At 39.6% G+C, this 25,754-nt stretch overlaps 1 protein-coding gene across 1 annotated transcript; it reads right to left on the minus strand.

The window, feature by feature from the left end:
* Positions 1-1,108: 1,108 nt before the first annotated feature.
* On the minus strand, positions 1,109-25,194 carry LOC117968690 (antigen WC1.1-like). The gene is made up of 15 exons (XM_059016873.1): positions 25,048-25,194; positions 24,350-24,900; positions 13,296-13,300; positions 12,881-13,186; positions 11,489-11,803; positions 10,772-11,098; positions 7,969-8,280; positions 5,925-6,233; positions 4,922-4,993; positions 4,289-4,612; positions 3,806-3,952; positions 3,307-3,411; positions 2,985-3,053; positions 2,603-2,668; positions 1,109-1,224 (listed from the first exon to the last, which is right to left on the minus strand). Exons 1-15 carry the CDS (start codon positions 25,192-25,194, stop codon positions 1,109-1,111), a joined length of 3,171 nt encoding a protein of 1,056 aa, XP_058872856.1.
* Between the last annotated feature and the right edge of the window lie 560 nt (positions 25,195-25,754).

A 25,754-nucleotide genomic window follows, 5' to 3' on the forward strand; every position in this document is an offset into this window, starting at 1 on the left:
TCACAGGTCGAGAGGGAGATTTACAACCAGAACTCATTATATTTCTGTCACAAGAATACACTAGCTTTCAGAATCACGAGTGGAAACTGAGGTATTTTACTTTATTTACCTCACCCTTGTGCTCTTGAAAGCTAGTTTATTTCTACACTCATTCAGCTGATGTTATTAAAAGGTATCACCTGAAAACCTTTGCCCTATTTATTTTAACTAGTAACAGTACATTCAGACAGCTTACTGATTCGCTGGTGCATCACATGGTGTCAATACAAGAGAAAATAGAGAATGCAGACTTCAGGAATAAGTGGTAGAAACAGACTTTATTGGCATTAAACAGAAATACATTCAAAAGATGATTCTGAATTGGAAAACACTTACTTACTAAAACTGAGCGCTGCATAAACGATCACCAAAACAACTGCAAAAACTAAGCTTAAAAACTAAGGTTGAAATAAGATCTGGAGTGCAGTGAGATATAGTAATACAGCAAAAGCAGACAATCTAACTGTGCAGGCCCCATTCTGTGGCATAGCAGCACAAATAAGGTTCATCCGGGTTTCATTCATATGAAGGGCATCAACATTGTGACTCGAATTCTACCAGTACCATAATATACAGTGTATGGACTGCTGGATATATACAAATCACATGCACAAGATTGAACTCTGTTACAGATAAGTCAACATTTCAGTGTACAGATGTCATCCAGTGCTAAGACCACTGAAGATTAATGCCAAAGTAAAACAGAACTCACACTTCCAAACTACTGTAGTACCTTCAGTTAAATGAAACTTAACTTATGATGACCTGGCTGGGTTTTGCATTTAAATCACTGGAATAATAAACTAAAACAAACTGGACCAGTGCTTCCAGGATCCACTCCCATTCTCCAGAGACTGCGACCATTGATCCCAGACTGGAGCATTACACACAATAAAGGATTACAGTATTTCAAACTAAGACAACAGTATGTTTCGGGTATGAGCTTCATCTTTGTGGTTTGTAATAAGATAACACATTGTGCGCTTGGGTGTATCTCTTGTATTTGCTGTTCTCTTGTCCGAATGGCTTGTACAATAAGAGATACCCCACACACCATGTCTTCACAGCGTCACTCCCTCTCTGTTTCCTCAAGGCTTGCAGACTCACTGCAGAGATCATCATAGACAGTGTCTTCAGGGGAGGGGGGGTCTGCAGTGGGTAGAACAGCCAGGGAATTCTCAGAACCTGCCAGAGACAGTGTCATGGAATTATGTATGCACCTTTATTAATCAGGAGAGCCCAGTTGATATTAAAAGCTCTTTCCCAACGCTTAGTGTAAAGTGCAAACACGTTAAATAATGAAAGTATTATCAGGATGCTCGGAAGATGTAAACTATGAGAGTCCAAAGAGCAGTACGAAATCTTATTAGTAATTATAGACTGAATGGGTGTCAGTACTTAATGGTGCATTGGTAAGTGTTCTTCTGTACTTGAAATACAGTATGTCGATCTGCACACTGCTTGACTCAACATGAAGCGATCATTTTACACCCAATTTCATCTGTGCATTGCTGGCCTATTCATCACGGAACACAGTGTTTGAGTCTCAGGACATGACGACACTGCAGAGGGCCCTACATGTATGAGGCATATTTATGAATAGTAAGCTACAGTGTCTATCGGGGGCAAGCCCCCAGACCCTTACCTAAAATTACATAATAATATTCACAACATAGGTCCTCTAACCCAGGGGTCTCCAATCCTGGTCCTGGAGGGCTGGTGTCCCCCCTGGTTTTTGTTCCAAATGTACCCTAAATTACTTAATTAGAGCAATTAAGTGCTTATTAGAAGCTGAATTGGTCCAATTAAGTAATTTAGGGTACAGTTGGAACAAAAACCAGGAGGGACACCAGCCCTCCAGGACCAGGATTGGAGACCACTGCTCTAAACTATTGTATAGAATTGTTAAAATGTGCATAAACTCCGCTAAACTGCAGTTTACAAGCCACTTCCACTAAGCAGTTTAGAATATGAATATTAATAAGCTGGGTTCACTAAACTGCGGACACAAGGGCATGTATTATTCCTTATTATTAGGTGAATATGTACTTTGTTCTAATCAACAGCGTTACTTTGCCTCACCTTGTAAAAAAGGTGTTAATAATAAGCCTTGGTCATTTCAAAGCCATTTGAAAATGTTTAACGTGGCTATGGTGGAGTGAACTGAAACGTACAGTGTCGCTGTAGTCTGCAATGACAGTAAAGATTTTGTAGAGCACAGAGGCTATAGATATCAGCAGGACTTGGGAATTATTGTATGCACACAGCGATGGATGAAATGAGTTTTATTTTCCGGCAAAGCAACGTGTAAAAGGGCCTAAAAAATAATTATGAATATGATTTTAACCGAGGCCCGTGCCTTGGGTGCCTCATCGCTGGCTACGGTCTTGGGTGGAGGCAGGGAATCTGATAGTAAAAATGGTGCATTCCTGGCAACAGTTAAATGTGTAGACTTCATATTGACAATAGCTGCTGTGCTCTACAATATGTGTTGGATTTTCATTTAATTGTAAGAAAGTGTGCTGCATGTCTGTGGGTAAGATTAGTTCAGTGTGTCTCTCACCTGCAATTGAGTTCCCGTCACTGTACCCTACATCATCATACGGCAGGTTACCAGAAGACAGACTTCCTGCAAAGAGACATCAATGGTACCTGGGTGAGCAAAATGTCTGGACAGAAGTGGTGTGAAGGATTCAGATACACAAATGGGCAGGGTCAAATGGAATTTAGAAAATGGAGCGGAGATTTCCTTTAACCTGATTGGTCAATATGAGGTCACTACTCTCTGGTAAATGTTGTCTTTCAAAGTATGCTTACTCTCTGTTCCAAATCAATCTGCTGGAAAATATGTAAATCCAGTATTCATTTGTGTAAATGAAGGTGAAGTTTTCAAACATTGCCTGCTTGAATTGTATATATATATATATATATTCCTCCTCACTTACCTGCAGCGAGGCTTCCTGTAGTATCGTCCACATCATCATAGCGCAGATCATCATCCTCAAAGAAACTCCCTGGAAAGAAGAGGGATTGGTTCAGCCGCAGCCAGAACAGCCAATAAGAACAGAAGAAGAGTTTGGGAAACATTACACGAATACAAGTTAATGCCATTATAAGCTTGCCAGGCAGTCGGAGTGGGTAACAGCATGTTTCAATCGGATTGTTTGAAGGGAGTTCCCTCTTGTGAAAGTATAAATGCAGTCATGGCCATGCCTGCCAGTTTAAGAGAACCTGGGCCAAGGCAACCCTCTCCCCCTCCTTACTCACCGCTCCTGGGGTAGCTGTAGGTTCCCTGCCTGGCCAGTTTGTACTCGATCTCCTCATAGAGTGGTTCATTGAAGTGGGAATCAGCGAGTTCCCTCTCAGCAAGCCCTAGAGTACGCAACCAGGAAGTTCATTACAAGAGAGATACATGGCCTGTTTTCTTTCACCAGTAGCACTAGAAAACCACACTTCTTCCATCTTAAGCTTAAAAGAATTAGCACCACTGCAACTTAGAGCATGTGCTCTTCCTGTGTGCAACCTCATCTTGCATGTGGGAGGGGTAATTGTGTTAAATGAGTCTCGTTTCATTTAATAGAGCTTTCACTAACCTCTCTCTTGTGGGAGAGAGCAGTGGTATGACTTGCTTTAAATTAAACACAAAGATTCCTTATCATCCAAACCCTTTTAGAATCCTGCAGCGATGTTCTGTGCATGGGGTGTCGTCTGTACACAAGATAAGAGGGTTGGTTTCTTGCATGCAATTCTATAATATCTAGAATACCTCTCCTCAGCACCCTGTTCTTCACTAGCTGCCCTCCAAAGAGGATGAAGACCACAAACAGCAGAGCTCCCAGTATGATGCAGGCAACCACTAGAAAGGACTGAGGAATCTGCTGAACCTGAGGAATCTGCCTTGGCTTGGGGGGACCTGATTGAGAGAGTGAATAAGCAGTTAAATGCTGTGTCCTAATATAGGGGGAGTCTCTCTCAATGCTACAGGGCACACAAAGTCACCTGCTACGTCTGCTTTCTGCAGTGGAATAAAAAAAAACAAAGAACATATTTTCAGTAATAAGTGCCTGGCTAAGTACAGTCATCTCAAGTGATTGCTGTTTACAATCTTACTGTAAATTAATATTAAAAATACCATCTGGGTAACTAATAAGAAACCACTCAATCTGTGCTCAAATTCCCAGCTCTCCAGCAGTTGCTGAATCAAGATGATTCTTGGTTTCTTGCCCCTGATCACCCCTGAACACATTACCTGAATCCCCTGCACAGATAACCCCTGCATCCTCCTTGTGTTTGCAGTCGCTGTCTCCCAGGAGAGAGTGCCGGCAGTCCCATAGATGGAGCTCGCTGCCCCTGCAGTTCACCTCGTCCAGCCAGATGGTGCCAACACCTTCTCCAAACTCAGCCTCTCCCACTGAACTCACCGCTGCCCCACAGCCCAGCTGCCTGCACACAACCTGGGCATCCCTCAGGTCCCAGGAGTCATCGCAGACTGTCCCCCAGGAGCCCCCGTACAGCAACTCTACCCGTCCGGAGCAGCGACTGGAGCCTCCAACCAGCCGCAGTGTTGCTGGATCTGGAACACAACTGTGAAACTGTAGTGTACAGATCTAGAAAGACTGATATACTGTCAGTGAAACTGTAGTGTACGGATATAGAGACTGATATACTGTCAGTGAAACTGTAGTGTACGGATATAGAGACTGATATACTGTCAGTGAAACTGTAGTGTACAGATATAGAGACTGATATACTGTCAGTGAAACTGTAGTGTACGGATATAGAGACTGATATACTGTCAGTGAAACTACGGATATGCTTGTGTTTCAGAGTCTGTTCAGCTCAGATCGGCTCTAATTTAAGATTTTGGACACAGTGAACTTACCAAAGCACTGCTCCTGGGTGGGGTCTTCGGTACAAGTTTTTGAGCTGTTGGTTGTAGTTTTTTCCCGTTTACCTGTTAAAAACGAATAACAGCTGTGCAAATTCTTTGAGTTCATTCAGCAGAAAGCAATTGTAAAATGAAGTATATCCTTCTTTGAAGATTAACGTTTGAAAAGAGCTGTATTTCTATCCCTGCTTCAATTATGTATGCAATATGAAATGACATATTTTGAATGCAATCCATCTGGCAGATACTATGCAGCATATATTCAAACACAGAATAAGATGACATTAGGCTGTACTGTGAAGGGGTTGACCTCTGGAAATAGTCATGTTGTCCTTGTTTTTTATGCACATTTTGATTAGTAATTAATTGGCTATGTTAACTGAGTTGAAGGTTGTGCAGTATGTGTTCTTGGTTTATAGGATTTATGAATTCTAGAATGTTAGTAGCTATAAACAAGGCACCCTATAACAAACCTATTCACATGTGTAGAACAGAGGAAATAGCATGGAAACGTAACGTTTAAAACAACTTTAAATTAGGAAGAAACTGAATGAGAAGACAGAAGAATTGTTTTATTTAAAACAAGGAATATGTTGTATTTCAAATGAAAACAAATGAAATACCTTACTGTGATTAAATATGAATAGAAATAACTGTGAAAGAAAATATTTGTTCTAAATTAATGCTAATAATTAAAATAATTTCCCTTAAAGAAGTACATTAAAAACTGTATTGTGCTAATTTAACCATTAAAGGTTCAGAGACCAATGTACGATGTCTGCTTTGCTAACAGAAGACACAGATTAAGGGTTATTCATAGAATAGCATATTAAAGATTATTAATGCCTGACACCTGTCTAGATATATTTCTAATGTGAACTTATTAATAAGGGAATCCATGAATAGTGTTAATTGGGGTGTGCAGCCACTATACTGATCTCTGAATGTTCCTTGTTTGGAACAGTGTCAATCATTCTGGACAGAAGCAAGACTTTACCTGAACAAACAATGTCCTCCACATCACTGTCCTCACAGGTGTTCTGTCCCCAAGGCGAGGACAAACACTGCCACAGTGAGGTGTCGTGCTTTTTGCATGTAATATTATCAAGCCATTTGAGACCGGAGCTCGTTTCAGACTGAGGTTTAATAGATCCGGTCTCTCCGCAGTTCAGCTCACGGCATATAAATGTCGCTGCGATTGCTCCCATCCCATTGCTGCAGATAGCACCCCAGGTGCCATTGTAGAAGACCTCTGGACGTCCCGCACAGTCAAACTCAGTACTAACCAGTCTAAGCTGCTTGAACTCTGTTGAAGAAAATATATACAATGTTTGTTTTACAGCATGGCTAAAGGTCTTTACTTTGCTTAGCAGCCAATAGCATCTGTATATACTGCAGACTCAGAATTAACTGTGTTTTTAATTTCTATGATTAAACAAAACTTTATTTGATAGTAAGTCGCGTCCCAACAAACCAGGAAAGGTATATCTGAAAACAAGAATGGTAGTAGTGCGTTTAATAGGAGTGAAACCAAAAAAAAGGATTTGACCATTTGAATTTCAAAATGGCAGGCATAATTGTATTGTGGAATACAGTTTACAATATATCTGCTGAAAACCTACAGTATTTCTTACAGGATCATCTCTTACTTAAGCTCACAGGTTATTACATTAACATGATGATACGTATAATTTTTTTAATAAGCTGGTGTTTTTGAAGTGTTTATGATGTGGCTCTGGTTCTCTTATTAGATATGATTCTAGCTGATAAGATATCAATCGACGTAGGTAGAATAGGAAGCAACAAGTGTTTTACAAAATGATAATATTACTGATTTCGAGAGTCTGTTATACAGTACGGTTGTAAAAGACAAAAAGGAGTGAGTTATCGCAGTCTTGTACCTGACAGAACCCTGCTTATGCCTTTCAGTGTAACTAGTTAAGATGTACTGATAGTGTGTTAGTGCAGCCCTGAACACAGCCCTGCTCAGTCCCCAGTAGTTAGGCTGTAGTAAGAACATAAGAACATAAGAAAGTTTACAAACGAGAGGAGGCCATTCAGCCCATCTTGCTCGTTTGGTTGTTAGTAGCTTATTGATCCCAGAATCTCATCAAGCAGCTTCTTGAAGGATCCCACGGTGTCAGCTTCAACAACATTACTGGGGAGTTGGTTCCAGACCCTCACAATTCTCTGTGTAAAAAAGTGCCTCCTATTTTCTGTTCTGAATGCCCCTTTGTCTAATCTCCATTTGTGACCCCTGGTCCTTGTTTCTTTTTTCAGGTCAAAAAAGTCCCCTGGGTCGACATTGTCAATACCTTTTAGGATTCTGAATGTTTGAATCAGATCACCGCGTAGTCTTCTTTGTTCAAGACTGAATAGATTCAATTCTTTTTGCCTGTCTGCATACAACATGCCTTTTAAACCCGGGATAATTCTGGCTGCTCTTCTTTACACTCTTTTTAGAGCAGCAATATCCTTTTTGTAACGAGGTGACCAGAACTGAACACAATATTCTAGGTGAGGTCTTCCTAATGCATTGTAAAGTTTTAACATTACTTCCCTTGATTTAAATTCAACACTTCTCACAATATATCCGAGCATCTTGTTGGCCTTTTTTATAGCTTCCCCACATTGTCTAGATGAAGACATTTCTGAGTAAACATAAACTCCTAGGTCTTTTTCAAAGTTCCCTTCTTCAATTTCAGTATCTCCCATATGATATTTATAATGCACATTTTTATTGCCTGAGTGCAGTACTTTACACTTTTCTCTATTAAATGTCATTTGCCATGTGTCTGCCCAGTTCTGAATGCTGTCTAGATCATTTTGAATGACCTTTGCTGCTGCAACAGTGTTTGCCACTCCTCCTATTTTTTGTGTCGTCTGCAAATTTAACAAGTTTGCTTACTATACCAGAATCTAAATAATTAATGTAGATTAGGAATAGCAGAGTGATAGTGTGTTACTGGATCCCTGAATACAGCCCTGCTCAGTCCCCAGTAGTTAAGCTGTAGTGATAGTGTGTTACTGCAGTCCTGTACCTGAACACATGACCCCTGCATCCTCCTTGTGTTGGCAGTCGTGTTGCCCCCACCCTCTCGAGGCACACTCCCACAGAGCTGATTCGTTCCCCTGACAGCGCAGCTCGTCCAGCCAGATGGGTCCGGTTCCCTGTCCGAAGGAGGCTGTGGCACTGAGGGCCGCCCCGCACTGGAGCTGGTTGCACACCACCTCTGCGTCTGCCAGGTCCCAGGAGTCATCGCAGACCGTCCCCCAGGAGCCGTTTTGATAAACCTCCACCCTCCCAGCACAGTCACCTCCTCCCCCAACCAGCCTGAGAGCCATGTGATCTGGAGGGGAAGAATCAGAGTCAGGCATCTAGAATCTGTGTCAAGCATCTAGAATCAGAGTCAGGCATCTAGAATCAGTGAGGCATCTAGAATCAGTTCAATTCAGGACAGTCATACAGCCTGAGAGCTGTGCGAGGGCCTGTACGACTCCACCTATTGGATAATTTGTTGAGCCAGACAAAGCAGGAAGCTAGGGAAAGCAATGCGTTGTGTTTTAATCCCTACAGCCTGTTCAATAACATTTTAACTTCATCTATTAAGAAGTACCTCTGATGTAGTTTTGTCACCCTTCTATAACACATGCCCTACAACAGCAAGCGATATACAATTCACGGATTGCCTTTTTACCAAGCGATTGGGTAGGTGTGTAAATTGATGAATTTATTACCACCAACATCAGGGTTTAGATTGAATCCAACCCAGGGTTCTCAGTACATATTCAATGTTATTCACCCTACACTGTATCAGGGTTCTCAGTACATATTCAATGTTATTCACCCTACACTGTATCAGGGTTCTCAGTACATATTCAATGTTATTCACCCTACACTGTTTCAGGGTCCTCAGTACATATTCAATGTTATTCACCCTACACTGTTTCAGGGTCCTCAGTACATATTCAATGTTATTCACCCTACACTGTTTCAGGGTCCTCAGTACATATTCAGTGTTATTCACCCTACACTGTTTCAGGGTCTTCAGTACATATTCAATGTGATTCACCCTACACTGTTTCAGGGTCCTCAGTACATATTCAATGTTATTCACCCTACACTGTATCAGGGTTCTCAGTACATATTCAATGTTATTCACCCTACACTGTATCAGGGTTCTCAGTACATATTCAATGTTATTCACCCTACACTGTTTCAGGGTTCACAGTACATATTCAATGCGATTCACCCTACACTGTTTCAGGGTCCTCAGTACATATTCAATGTTATTCACCCTACACTGTTTCAGGGTTCTCAGTACATATTCAATGTTATTCACCCTACACTGTTTCAGGGTCTTTAGTACATATTCAATGTGATTCACCCTACACTGTTTCAGGGTTCTCAGTACATATTCAATGCGATTCACCCTACACTGTTTCAGGGTCCTCAGTACATATTCAATGTTATTCACCCTACACTGTTTCAGGGTTCACAGTACATATTCAATGTTATTCACCCTACACTGTTTCAGGGTTCTCAGTACATATTCAATGTTATTCACCCTACACTGTTTCAGGGTCCTCAGTACATATTCAATGTGATTCACCCTACACTGTTTCAGGGTCCTCAGTACATATTCAATGTGATTCACCCTACACTGTTTCAGGGTCCTCAGTACATATTCAATGTTATTCACCCTACACTGTTTCAGGGTTCTCAGTACATATTCAATGTTATTCACCCTACACTGTTTCAGGGTCTTCAGTACATATTCAATGTGATTCACCCTACACTGTTTCAGGGTTGTCAGTACATATTCAATGCGATTCACCCTACACTGTTTCAGGGTCCTCAGTAAATATTCAATGTGATTCACCCTACACTGTTTCAGGGTCCTCAGTACATATTCAATGTGATTCACCCTACACTGTTTCAGGGTCCTCAGTACATATTCAATGTGATTCACCCTACACTGTTTCAGGGTTCACAGTACATATTCAATGTTATTCTCCCTACATTGTATCAGGGTTCTCAGTACATATTCAATGCGATTCACCCTACACTGTTTCAGGGTCCTCAGTAAATATTCAATGTGATTCACCCTACACTGTTTCAGGGTCCTCAGTACATATTCAATGTGATTCACCCTACACTGTTTCAGGGTCCTCAGTACATATTCAATGTGATTCACCCTACACTGTTTCAGGGTCCTCAGTACAAATTCAATGTTATTCACCCTACACTGTTTCAGGGTTCACAGTACATATTCAATGTTATTCTCCCTACATTGTATCAGGGTTCTCAGTACATATTCAATGTGATTCACCCTACACTGTTTCAGGGTTCTCAGTACATATTCAATGTTATTCACCCTACACTGTTTCAGGGTTCTCAGTACATATTCAATGTTATTCACCCTACACTGTTTCAGGGTTCTCAGTACATATTCAATGTTATTCTCCCTACATTGTATCAGGGTTCTCAGTACATATTCAATGTGATTCACCCTACACTGTTTCAGGGTTCTCAGTACATATTCAATGTTATTCACCCTACACTGTATCAGGGTTCTCAGTACATATTCAATGTTATTCTCCCTACATTGTATCAGGGTTCTCAGTACATATTCAATGTGATTCACCCTACACTGTTTCAGGGTTCTCAGTACATATTCAATGTTATTCACCCTACACTGTTTCAGGGTTCTCAGTACATATTCAATGTTATTCACCCTACACTGTATCAGGGTTCTCAGTACATATTTAATGTTATTCACCCTACACTGTTTCAGGGTTCTCAGTACATATTCAGTGTTATTCACCCTTTATGTGGTGCTTTGTTGTACTCACCAGTGCAGAGCACGGCCGCGCTGTTACTGGTGTTGCAGGGGACTGGCTGTGGACGGCTGCAGTTCCTCAGGTGGGTCTCGTCCCCGCTGCAGTGGATACCTGTCAGACACACGCCACTGTGACCCGTCCCGTATCGAGAGGAGTTAGAGGCTGGGATCAAAGCAATCCCGCAGCCCAGCTCTCTGCACACCACCGAGGCCTCTGTGCTGCTCCAGGAGTCGGGGAGAACTCTCCCCCACGTCCTGTTATAGTAAACTTCCACCTGGCCTTCACAGACCCCTGGTCCACCAAGCAGCCTGACTGGACCTGCCTGAGCTGGAGCAAGGAATCAGAGACACAATTAAATGTGGAGCTGATACATTAACTAGGCAGTTACAATAATCACACAATGTAAACCTAAGACATATCTGGTCAGTTACAATTCTACAAGGTTATTGTAATTTTAATTTTAAATGTCTATGTCCTATTAAAAGCCAAAATCTTTAGGAGAATATTAAGCAGTACATAGACATCTGAGAGAATAAAATACAAGAATATATTCTTTTTTTTTCTTTTTTTTTTGCATGCACCTACAAAAGAACATGCTGCTTACAAAGGTATATTTTTTTTAGCCAGGACAACTAAAGGAGAGCACTGTGTCCAAGTAAAAGTTTTTAAAGGAATGCATTCAGCTGTAATCTTTTCAAAGCAATAACTACGGCTGACCTGCACAGATAACTCCTGCATCATTACCACGAGTGCATGTACTGTGTCCTCGCGTAGAGATGGGACACTTCAGTAACTCGGTCTCGGTGCCTTCACAGTCGAATATATCGGTCAGTACAGGGCCACTGCCTTTCCCAAACTGGGCCTGTCCTGGGACAGTCACAGCATACCCACAGTTCAGCTGCTGGCAGAGTACTGTGGCATCCTGCAGGTCCCAGTTCTGATCGCAGACTGTGTGCCATTGGCTGGCGTACTCCAGCTCCACTCGACCAGAACACTGGTCACTGCCATTGACCAGCCTGTACCCAGTGTACCCTGCATGCAGGACAGGGGTATGAATGAGGTTCAATTGTAAAAGTTCAGAAGTTAATTTCACTGCATAATTGATGTAATGTTGTGATGTTTGGGTGAGAAGATCGGTTCTAGAGGAGTGGTGTTGTTACTTTAACTTGATGTTCTGGAATTTCGACAGTGATTGACTGGTGTCTCCTATGAGATTTATAAAATGACTTCCATGTGTATAAATGGAAATCCCAACATCCATTAAGTAAAAGAGACTGAAGAGTGAAGTCTGTATTGTATTCTATGTTGTGTGCTGTGCAAACTAAAATAAGCATACTCTATTTTTTTAATAGTTAACATACTTCTATGGGAGCTTATAGTATCATGTATGTAAATTGTATTGTTAGACTGAGTATGCTCTATCAGCATGCTAGGTTATGCTTTATAACATAGTTATTTATTAGAACACCTCAGGATTTGTCATTTATATCCTTTATATACCTACCTGAATTAAAATGGGTGTGAGAATTTCAATTCTTTGGTTAGTAATCAGTGATGTAGAAACAGTAGGCATTTGTGTGTGAAAATGTTAGATCACTTTGTACATTAATTAGGCATCTTAATTAACTTCTAAAATGTTTTCTCTTACTATATTAAATACATTGCATATGTGGCCTATTAAAGCCACCAATTAAGAGAGACAATCAGTTTTTCAGTTCCAGTGGTTCGATTTCATGTGCACAACCATTCAAAACTACAGAACTAATGGGGTGTTGTAATAAATTTGGAAACTATTGTATAACATACATAGTTCTTACTGTGCTCTGAGTAAAACCTGGACTGGATCACACAGACATTGTGGAGTTGGCTTTCGTTATGTAACATCCATAAATGAAAAATAAAACATCCCAGTGTTTTTATTTATTTATTTTCAATCTCGGCTAACAATAAGCGGAGGCTTAACTCAGGTTTATGCGTAGGAGCTGATCCCTGGTGGATCTATAATTATTCTGGCTTGTGTATGTGAAATGGAAATAAACAGCTGAGGCATCTGCATGCCTGTGAAGCACACTATAACAAGCACGTTTAAAAAGTGTTAAAGGTGCCTACCAGTACAGATGATGCTGACGTCGTGTGCATGTGTGCAGTTTTGCTGCTCAGTCTCTGAGGTTTGGCAGTAGGCTAGGTTTTCTTCACTGCCCTGGCACAGGATCTCGTTTGTCCATATCAGGGTTTTACTGTCTCCAGGGTCGGCTCCGGACAACACAGCTTTGGAAATGCCACAGTTCAGTTCTCTACAGACAGCATCTGCATCTCTGGAGTCAAAAGACTTGGAACACACTGTGCCATAGACTCCACCCCGGCTCACTTCTAAACGACCATGGCACAGTCCACCAATTATCTTAGCTGTTTTCCCTGGTGAAATAAATGTTTACATTTAAAAGGCCATTGCAAACCATTTCTGTTTCTTTATCCATATTTAGCATATAAATTGTTGCTAATAATTTACAGTATCCCTGCTTACCTGAGCTAAAATGTACAAAATTGTCCACTTGGAACATTTGGAAAATTGTATTGAGATACTAAACCTACCAACACATTTCTGAAAATCTACTTATTTGTATTGTGAAAAGAAAGCAAAAAACATCAATGCATTTTCTTTTTCTGGGTGGGAGTAATACATCTTGAATGTAATGTGCATGAACACACAACACACATTTCCTGTTGTTACTGCACCACCTGTGGTTAAAAAGAATATTCTTACCAGAGCATGTTTGTCTGACAATGTTAGGACAGGACGTTGTGACTTTTTTGTCAGATTTACAATCTCTCAAGGCAGACTCTGTCCCATCACAGAGGGCCCCACTCAGCAAGATGGTGTGATTCCTGGTCGGCTCAGTATACGATCCTATATGACTTCCACATCCTATCTGTTTGCACACAACACTGCCATCACTAGAGCCCCATGAATTTGTACAAACTGATCCCCACTGTCCGTTCTTGAAAATCTGCACAATTCCATCACAGCGGTTCCCTCTTTGCACAAGCCTCACATCATCGCCACCTAAAGGGAATAAAGTTAATCAATTAAATAATGGCAAAAATGGAAAACAAGCAAATAATCCATGAATCAGTAACAGCTGTTTAGAACAATTTCAGTCTTGGCAGCAGGGCTCCATTGCAGAGTTCCATTTTTGAGGTTCCCACAGGCAAGATTCTCAGCAAACATACTTTCTTATTTTTCTTCAAAATTGATTTTTTTTAACAAATAGACAGATGCTTATAGAGCGAGTATCAACACATTTTAGTTAAACAGTGGCTGATTCGTTATCTTAATAACAATGAGGTACTGTAAACCAAAATTGAGGGAGTGTCAGCGAGTTATCCTTTTCATATTCAAATGCCATAAGTGTCTGTGTTTGTCAGGGCTTGATATTACAGGTATCTAGGGCCAGAAATCGGTACATCGTCAGAATGTGGTACACATACCAAAACTTGACACATGTAGCATCAGAAAATGGTACACTGTCAATGCTGTGATTAGCTACTGCACAAATCACTACTAACAAGGCAAACTGTAGTTCACCCACAAAATCATATATGTTTACAATTTTAGATAACCCAATTTGTTGCTCATCAGTTAAAGTCACATAGATTTGCTGAATTGTGAAAAAAATATATTAAAAATAACTTTAAGTGCCAAACTCAGTGCATCGTACCCCTTTCAGATGGGCGTTTCGTTGATTTCTGAGATAAAATAATTTGTGCATGTCCAGGCAAGCGCAGTAGACGGTGTACCACTTTTTAACACGTACCACAAAATATCATTGTCAGTCACTTTAAATTCAGTTGCCCTTTCTTTATTTTAGTTAAACCAAAAGTCATCTTTACAATTAGAAAAATAGAACCTTTTCGTGGCGATATTTTTTTCCCCGTTATCCTTGTTGTTTTATTTGAGATCCGGTGTACTATTTAATGTGGTACAGTAGTTCACACAGGAAGCCTTTAAGCTATGTGCTTACACAATAACAATACCGAATAACGAATGTTTTTAATGTACTTTGCACACACAAGCTGTTGTCTGTTTTGTTGAAAAGCATTATCTTTGAGGGAGACAGAGATATGTGCCATATGTTGTAGCGCATTGCTCTTTTCCTTGCGTGTGTTGTTTAAAGGTCCGTGCATTTCATCAGAGATACATCAAATATCACTATTCAAAATTTTGGGAAAACGCGAGTGTGTGTTTTGAGTTTGAAGATTCAATAAGCAGCCATTAGCCGAATGTTGAAAAATAACCTTTATTTTGTACAAATCCCCACTCCTCCCCAATAAACACCTAAAATCCTAAATAACCCTCAATCAGTAAATAGTAAGCCCGATGTCTTGCTTGTTGTGTTCTCGGACTGATTAGTTTTGTGAAATGTGTTTTTTTTTTTTTTTTTCAGAAAGAGATCAGAATAACTTTTATCCTAGCTAATTATATTATAACTGCATTTTTATATAAAACATACACTGTATGATTATTTTTTTTAATAGTTTTAACATGAATGCACATGCTGCCCAAACTGGATTATATTCTGTCTGTTAATTGAATTCATGTTTAATATATTTAAACGCGCTGAATATAATGCATTGGCTACATGTAAAGCATTAAGAGCAATTACTTCAAAAAACAGATTTGGGATAAAGCGTTTACTGGAAAAATGGATTATAAATCTGGATAACTTTGTATTTGATTACAAATTTAGAAAAAGAAAAAAAAATGAGACCCAGCAAAAAGCAGAACTTGATTTAGCGACAAGGTGCTGGTGGCAGAATAGCTGTTATTTTAAAAACAAACAAAATCCTACCGCTGACTGACGCTGGAATAAATGACCACAATTGAGCTTGTAACTGGTTCAACTTTAAATATGATTCATCCAACAGTTAAACATTAAAATAGATTCTCCTCTCTGCACTTCTCTCTCTGTCTCTCTTTTTTATTTCATGTTTATATTTATTTTAATGTCCTCTTACTATTCTATGTTGTTTACTGAACCATATCCTATCAAATGAATTTGTTCAACATGTGCAAATCTTTTAAATCTAAATCGTTATTAACATAGGAAAAGTATTATGGCAAACAAATCATTACTAAAAAAAAAAAAGTGCCTATCAAAATGTGGAATAAAACGTGTAGAATGTTAAGATGTATAGAATCGGTCTCCTTGCACCATTAGAGATCATATAGACTTTAGTATTGACCAGGTGGAAACAGCAACACAAATATTTTGAATTAATACGAATTGAAGAAACTGTGGAACACACATAACTTTAAAGAAATTCATTGAAATTGAATTCAATGCTGATTTGTTTTGAAGAAATATATATATATATATATATATATATATATATATATATATATATATATATATATATATATATATATATATATAATCAGTTCAAGGGGAAACACATAAACATTTAGATTTGAGCAATTAATGATAAACAAAACACACATACCCTTTGGTTCTCTGGGAAGCCTCTAAAGAACCCCGACGTGAACATGGTTCTTATTAGATCCATTTGGCTTTAGCGGCCGTTAAGATTTCTAGCTCGTGCATCTTCATACAGCTCGAGAAACGCATCTCGAGTCGACGACGTTAGTTGGTGTCAGAAAAGCTTGTTAGTCTGAGGTAAGCGGTATTTATTGAAATACCTGTACACTTAATATGTAACTTATATAATACATACGTTTTTATTTTTATTAATTATTTACCTATATTGCTATAGGTTAATAAATAGAACTGAAAAATAAAAATAACTGCCTTCAGGAAAACGGTATTTGAATGACGTGTCCATTTTGAAACCTTGTAATTCATATGTGCCGCTTACATTAATTTTGTTGCGTTTAATTTACAGCTTTACCTCCTACATATGTGTATTATTAATTAACAAAACTATACATGTAACATATAAACAGTGCGATGTGTTCTGTGGTAAAAATTGTGTTCAATATTGATATACGTTCATTTAAAAGTAAACCAGCAGCTAATCAACATGTAATTGTGTAATAAGATACCGTTTTAAATGTATAAACCAACACAGTAGGTCCTGGTGTTAAGCGTAAATAAAATTAGGCGGTGACTTTTCCAAGATCTGTTCCTTTTAAGAGAAAACGTCAACCAAAGTCTAAATTAATCCCAGAGTTCACGTACCTCGTAACACATTACATATAAGTGTTAAAATACCTTTAATTTAGAATATATAGGGGAGACCGGGGTTTGTTGTCACACTTTTTACTCTTTATTATTTTCCTCAATCTGGTGACATTCTGCGAGGTTCTGTTCTTCCTTATATTGAAGAATAATTCTTCACGTACAAATTGATGTTTTTTTTTTTTATTCCAGCGTAACTTTATTCCAAATATGATATTTAGACGGTTGAAAATGCGCCGGTCACCTGTCACAACCTGCCCCATAATACTGGGTTTGGTTGTCACACAATATGGGATTGGTTGTCACAAAGTATGTTCTTGGTTTTACAGTAGACAATAATGCAACATTTTTTTTTGTTTTTTAAAATAACATAAAGTTTCTACTGTGTACAATGACAGAAAAGGTTGTATTTTTACTTTTTATGTGAACATAAAAAATATAGACCTATATATATATATTTGAAATGTTGACCCATCCTACAAAATAATACTACAGCCTCCACAGACAGTAAATAACTTAAATAAGCATTATATGGTCAGCAGTGTGGAGTAGTGGTTAGGGCTTTGGACTTTTGACCAGAGGGTTGTGGGTTCAATCCCAGGTGGAGGACACTGCTGCTGTACCCTCGAGCAAGGTACTTTACCTAGATTGCTCCAGTAAAAAAAAAAAACAACTGTATATATGGGTAATTGTATGTAAAAATAATGTGATATCTTGTAACAATTGTAAGTCGCCCTGGATAAGGGCGTCTGCTAAGAAATAAATAATAATAATATGGTGACATATCCCACATGTTGGTGTAAAAAAAGTAGAAAGAAAAAATGTAAGACTTCTTCCTATAGGATTTACATGTGACAACCAACCTCAAAAACTACGAGACAACCTGCCCCAACCCGACTTTACATGACAATTTAATACTCTCAGTAGAGGTTTTGTTTTTACACCAAAATATAGCCAATATCTGGTTCTATTAACATGGCCATCAGTTCAAATAAATTCCAATACTACTAAGAGTTATAACATAAATAACAAGATATACATTTTTTACTTTGGGTATGAAAAAAAATGAAATATGTGCTAACCTTTATGTTAGATGGAATTGACCTGAAATTACAAGATGGTTGAGTTCCAGACAATAGAACACACATTTCAGTGTTAGTATCACCTGCCTGCACCATCTAGTGTCATAGTTATGAGCACTGTGACAACCGACCCCGGTCTCCCTTATATATTTCTGTTAATGTTCTGTTGTTAGGTGCATTGGACAGTGGATAGTTTTTAAGCCTGAAGAAGAAAAGGACTATCATGCTCTTGATGTCTATATAAATGATGATGGGGATTACTATATCTCACTTCATCATGCATTATACAGTTCAAGGTACTTTTTAACTGTTAAGTAATCTAACACATGGACAGTTATGCGATCCATTTTTATCATATAAATACATGGTAGTCAGTGTTATGCTCTTTCCACAACATACAAATACTCAATAAGATAATCATGCTATGTTCATCTTCTTGATTAACTCCCTACCCACTGCAGTCTCTTTTTCAACTTACATTAACTTAATAAAATTAATTACTTTATCCTTTACTAAATTTGACTCACTTCCAACTAAATATTCCATTACACTGTATATTTCTAAGCTTAAAATGAATTGTTATTTTTAAGATATTTGTTTTAGAAATATGGCAGTTGTTTATTATATGTCTGAACAAACCTTTTAATGTTACTGCAAGTGTGGGCTCAGTAAAGATATTTAAACGTCCTTCTAAAGAAAGGTCCATGTGCAAATTTGCCTTATAATTTTTTTAACTGAGAGAATGACTGAACGGTTATTCCCTGCTATGAAGTCAAATTCATGAAAGCATTAGAAAAATTAAAAACATCACACCTGAGTTAAGGGTAGTAACTGTAGTGTCTTTCTGAGTTCATCCAGGCTAGTTGGAGCAGCTTTGACCTTCTGTCTATGCTCATTTCTAAAAAACGTACAACATCTGCTTCTGTGGTCAGGTGTCCAATTACATTTGTCTAACAGTGTTGTTGTTTCTGGAAAATACCCCTGTAATAGTGTGTTACATCTTAATACTCAACTGAATAAGTTTAATTTTAAATAAAAAATAAATAAAAAGACAAACACAAAGCAATCAGCATTAATGTGAATAGTCTTTGAGTGTGCCAATAATAATTGTCTGAAATGCTTAAACCGTGATAGGCGATCTTATTGTAAGTCTTAAACCTAACCTTCAATTTCATGCATTTTTTTGCTACCTTTTTTAAGAAGCACCACTGTGACAAATGAGAGCCCTACCTGTATGGAACACAGTAGAGGTGATGGACAGACATGGTCAAGTAAATACACTTTGCCAACTTTGCCAAAGGATGCATCATTCAAACAAAAAGAAAAATCGAATTTGAGGTCTGCCATGGTCCAAGTCATTTTCAATGACATTACCAAATACACATGGTAGGAATAGTTAATGCAGGATATCACTGAATATTTAGTAGATATATGACTTAAACATGCATTTCTCTGTCTGCAGTTTACAGTTCAAACAGATATTTTATTTTCTGCCTTTTGCATATTATGACATTGAAAACTGTACAATGTTTATTATTATTATTTATTTCTTAGCAGATGCCCTTATCCAGGGTGACTTACAATTGTTACAAGATATCACATTATATTTTACATACAATTACCCATTTATACAGTTGGGTTTTTACTGGAGCAATCTAGGTAAAGTACCTTGCTCAAGGGTACAGCAGCAATGTCCCCCACCTGGGATTGAACCCACGACCCTGACCACTACTCCACACTGCTGCCTGCTGCTTTGTTATTTATAGTGATGTGCTGGGGAGCCTCATTACTAAGTTCACATTTTTGATGTAGACTGTATCCAATCTGGTTATGTAAGGAACATTTTAGAATGTTGAAGTCTACAGGGTCTGCATTGCAAGCTAATGATATGAGGGGAAAATCTGTTAAATATAATTATTATTTTAACACACAAAACTGTAGATAACGGAGGAACTGCCGTAATAGACTTGTAAAATATTCCCTGTTGTAAGGGTGATAGCCCTCCCAACTTATTTCCAATCACTTTTCAATTATTTATTATCACTTGAGTGATCCCCTTGCACTGAACATTTTCTGGCCCAGGCAATTAGGCATTATCAGGTACACGTGGACCAGGCTGCTTGCCACACACTACTGGAGTCGAGGAGCTGTAGTTATTGAAGGGGAGCCATTTTAGATGTCTCCCACCAGGACTACAAATATATGCAAAACTGTGTCCATTGCTCTACCCCTCCTGTGGTGGCAATGGCCTGCCACATGGATTCTTATTGCACGCTATTTAATTATTATTATTATTATTTATTTCTTAGCAGACGCCCTTATCCAGGGCGACTTACAATTGTTACAAGATATCACATTATACATTATTTCACATTATACAGATATCACATTATTTTTACATACAATTACCCATTTATACAGTTGGGTTTTTACTGGAGCAATCTAGGTAAAGTACCTTGCTCAAGGGTACAACAGCAGTGTCCCCCACTGGGGATTGAACCCACAACCCTCTGGTCAAGAGTCCAGAGCCCTAACCACTACTCCACACTGCTGCCAAACAATCTAATCCACAATCTCTTTGTTTTAGGTTTAGCGACTAATGCTGCTGTTCTCTGCTTCATTGTTCAAGAAGAAGGAAAAGCTGCTTTTCTGTATAGATGAGGTAGGATATCTGGTGTAGTTTAAGCTAAATAAAAAATGTTATTTAAAAAAAAAAAAAATCAACATATTATTCTATTTCCAAATAGGTTTAGATACTCAAAGTGAAACAATTCAACACTGTTAAACAAAGCTCAATGTCATATCAATGGTGGATTATAAAAGGGTTTTGACCATAAGACTTTAGATGCCAACTACAGTTTATTGTAATATCTCTTAAGTTCACACCCCTGGTTTTTGTATTTAGTTACCTGGACATTATGTAAGTAGTTTGTGCTGTAGAATGAGGGGAATTATGGGAGGGGAACTGGTATTATATTTACCAATGCTACCTTTATTAAGCAGTATAGATTGCTGTTATTCACTGTGACAAATAGAAGTGAGAGCATTATTAGTGTAAATGCTGAAACCCAGCTGTCAAAACAAGGCCAGACGGCCTTCATGATGCAGTTTGCTGTTCCATCTGTACATTTTTTATCAATGCTTGGATATTTTGGTGACTGATCCCGGCAAAATTTAAACTACAAAAATATTGCTGACCCAATTCTGAAGAGAGCTTTTTTAATTGATGAGTGATTTTAATTGAAGTTTGTTCTAATGCAATTTGTATAGTTTTGTGTTAAATATTACTTGAGTATACATTATTTTTTATATATTATACCTTGTGTTAAATATCAGTTTTTGGTTGATATTACACTGTATATATTGTTTAAAATGTTACTTTATTATATGTTGTTTGTATTATATCAATTGATTTAATACTAAAATGTATTTTTTATTTTACTTGTGTTTTTAATACTGCCTTATTATTATACATATATATACAGTACTGTGCAAAAGTTTTAGGCAGGTGTGAAAAAATGCTGTAAAGTAAGAATGCTTTCAAAAATAGACATGTTAATAGTTTATATTTATCAATTAACAAAATGCAAAGTGAGTGAACAGAAGAAAAATCTACATCAAATCAATATTTGGTGTGACCACCCATTGCCTTCAAAACAGCATCAATTCTTCTAGGTACACTTGCACACAGTTTTTGAAGGAACTCGGCAGGTAGGTTGGCCCAAACATCTTGGAGAACTAACCACAGTTCTTCTGTCGATTTAGGCAGCCTAAATTGCTTCTCTCTCTTCATGTAATCCCAGACAGACTCGATGATGTTGAGATCAGGGCTCTGTGGGGGCCATACCATCACTTCCAGGACTCCTTGTTCTTCTTTACGCTGAAGATAGTTCTTAATGACTTTCGCTGTATGTTTGGGGTCGTTGTCATGCTGCAGAATAAATTTGGGGCCAATCAGATGCCTCCCTGATGGTATTGCATGATGGATAAGTATCTGCCTGTACTTCTCAGCATTGAGGAGACATTTAATTCTGACCAAATCACCAACTCTATTTGCAGAAATGCAGCCCCAAACTTCAAGGAACCTCCACCATGCTTCACTGTTGCCTGCAGACACTCATTCGTGTACCGCTCTCCAGCCCTTCAGCGAACAAACTGCCTTCTGCTACAGCCAAATATTTCAAATTTTGACTCATCAGTCCAGAGCACCTGCTGCCATTTTTCTGCACCCCAGTTCCTGTTTTTTCGTGCATAGTTGAGTCGCTTGGCCTTGTTTCCACGTCGGAGGTATGGCTTTTTTGCCGCAAGTCTTCCATGAAGGCCACTTCTGACCAGACTTCTCCGGACAGTAGATGGGTGTACCAGGGTCCCACTGTTTTCTGCCAATTCTGAGCTGATGGCACTGTTGGACATCTTCCGATTGCGAAGGGAAGTAAGCATGATGTGTCTTTCATCTGCTGCAGTAAGTTTCCTTGGCCGACCACTGCGTCTACGGTCCTCAACGTTGCCCTTTCTTTGTGCTTCTTCAAACCAGCTTGGACAGCACATCTGGAAACCCCTGTCTGCCTTGGAATTTCTGCCTGGGAGAGACCTTGCTGATGCAGTATAAGTACCTTGTGTCTTGTTGCTGTGCTCAGTCTTGCCATGGTGTATGACTTTTGACAGTAAACTGTCTTCAGCAACCTCACCTTGTTAGCTGAGTTTGGCTGTTCCTCACCCAGTTTTATTCCTCCTACACAGCTGTTTCTGTTTCAGTTAATGATTGTGTTTCAACCTACATATTGAATTGATGATCATTAGCACCTGTTTGGTATAATTGTTTAATCATACACCTGACTATATGCCTACAAAATCCCTGACTTTGTGCAAGTGTACCTAGAAGAATTGATGCTGTTTTGAAGGCAAAGGGTGGTGTGGCAATGTGCCCCGCCCCTGTGTGCAATTGTGTGTTATGTGTTGTATGTTGCGTGTGTTAATGTTGGTGTATAGATTGGTACACGGGATATAAACGGGTCTGTGTTTCACGTGTGGTTTAAAAGTGTAGATTTGTATTTAGGCACGAGGAGGGCACAAATCACTTCACGTGCTGGTTAAATGTAATATGTGAGCACGGGGTTGCACAGAATTAATTCACGTGCTGGGATTCAAGTGAATAATTAATTAGTAATTGAATCCCAGCACAACAGTATAAATAGGCACATTTTTAGTCACTCAGGGTTGGGTGTTCGGAAGAGGAGAACGGGAGAGAGAAAGGCGTTAAAATAAGTAGTAATAAGAAGAATAATACGTGTTTTGTACTCACCGTGTTTGTTTGTTTCCGTGCACCGTTTGTTCACTGTTTAGTCCGTTTTGTATGTCTGTTTATTTTGGCGATAGTGCCGTGTCCTGTTTTTGTGCTGTTTCAACCCTTTTATTTGTTAATAAACGCTGAGTGCAGCCATTGCACTCAGCTCATCACAACCACCGTCTGTCTGTGTTTGAATTCCTTTCTGGTCTGACGCAACCCACTCTGGCCGTCTTTGTGACAGGTGGTCACACCAAATATGGATTTGATTTAGATTTTTCTTCTGTTCACTCACTTTGCATTTTGTTAATTGATAAATATAAACTATTAAACTATTAATGTCTATTTTTGAAAGCATTCTTACTTTACAGCATTTTTTCACACATGCCTAAAACTTTTGCACAGTACTGTGTATATATATATATATATATATATATATATATATATATATATATATATATATATATATATATATATATATTATAAACCGGCCGGCACTCACGGTCGCTCGTTGCCCCTTTAAACACAGACCCAGGACTCAAGAATGGAGTTTTCAAAGGCCGGATGCGCTATTTTTAATTCACCAAAACAAAACAAACACCTAGCTCCTTTGGAGCACTAACTAAACAGTATGCAGGTCCCTGACTAGCTCGCAGGATGGCTAAGCCGTTTACCTGGCATAAACAAAATACACGATAATAACCCCGATCTCACAAGGGTGACTGCCTGGAAACAGCGCACACGCCTTCTGCTTCCTTCTACACCGCAGTCCTGAACAGACTGACTGCCTCTCTTAAATACCCTGCACCTGGTTCTAATTTACAATTACCACCAGGTGCAGGGGATAATTAACAATACAATAATTAACAAATTAAACAAAATGTGCATACGCACATGTTTTATGCAGGGAGGAATTAACCCCCTCCCTGCTGTCTTACACATCCCTCCCCCCTTGTCTTTTCAAGACACCGGCCATTCGACAGCCACCTCCCTCCACCCTTAAAAGACCACCTACAAAATTTTCTTTAATCTTTGCCCTTTTCCACGGGCGGGCTTGAGGGTGGGTCGGTCCTTCCGGCACTTCCAGTGAGGGACTGCAAACCGGCGACACAGGACCCCACCGGGATGACAGGGACGACTGAAGCGACTGCCGGGGAACAGGAGGATGCAGCAGCTGGCAGAGGTCTTCAACTGGGGACCGGCGTAGTGATGTCTGATCACCCAGGTTGATTGAAGCAGTGAACAGGGGGAGCACCAGCGACGTCTGGCAGCAGCCCAGCGACATCTCGGTGCTTGGAGAGAGCGGAGTAGGGAACCAGGGCAGAGCTGTGGCCAATGGTTCAGACTCCTGGGTTCCAGGTCTAGCGCAGGGAGGTCTAGGCAGACTGGCAGGGTGTCCAAGAGCAAGGGGTAAGGGACTTGACTGACCAGCGCCGGAGGAGCTTCCGGGATTGCAGGATGGAGCTGTGGTGGAGGTGCGCTCTTCACCTCCTCTGGCTCGGGAGACAGCACCTCCTCTCCCTTGATTTCAGCCGGTGGCTCCGGTGACAGGAACAGCTCCTTGTCCTGCTCAGAAAGCAGCACCTCCTGCTCTGACTCTCGGAATGGCAGCTCCAACCCCTCTGGCTCTCGGGACGGCAGCTCCACCTCCTCTGGCTCTCGGGACGGCAGCTCCACCCCCTCTAGGGCTGCAGCCAGCGGTGCCTCTCTTGCCTGCTCCCACTTTTGGAACAGCAGCTCCAGCTCTGTTAGGCCGCTCTCCTGTCTCCATCTCCTGTTCTGCTCCTTCTGAGCAGCGGTGTTCCTATTGATCTGCTCGATCAATGCTTTTAGATCGGTGTCCATTTTCTTTCGGGTCATAGGGGCACCCACACACGCTGCCACCATATGTAAACCGGCCGGCACTCACGGTCACTCGTTGCACCTTTAAACACAGACCCAGGACACAGAAATGGAGTTTTCAAAGCGCGGATGCGCTATTTTTAATTCACCAAAACAAAACAAACACCTAGCTCCTTTGGAGCACTAACTAAACAGTATGCAGGTCCCTGGATAGCTCGCAGGACGGCTAAGCCGTTTACCTGGCATAAACAAAATACACGATAATAACCCCGATCTCACAAGGGTGACTGCCTGGAAACAGAGCACACCGCCTTCTGCTTCCTTCTACACCGCAGTCCTGAGCAGACCGACTGCCTCTCTTAAATACCCTGCACCTGGTTCTAATTTACAATTACCACCAGGTGCAGGGGATAATTAACAATACAGTAATTAACAAATTAAACAAAATGTGCATACGCACATGTTTTATGCAGGGAGGAATTAACCCCCTCCCTGCTGTCTTACTATATATATATATATATATATATATATATATATATATATATATATATATATATATATATATATATGCATTCATT

This window comes from Acipenser ruthenus, chromosome 54 (genome assembly GCF_902713425.1).
Source record: "Acipenser ruthenus chromosome 54, fAciRut3.2 maternal haplotype, whole genome shotgun sequence".
Lineage (NCBI taxonomy): Eukaryota > Metazoa > Chordata > Actinopteri > Acipenseriformes > Acipenseridae > Acipenser > Acipenser ruthenus.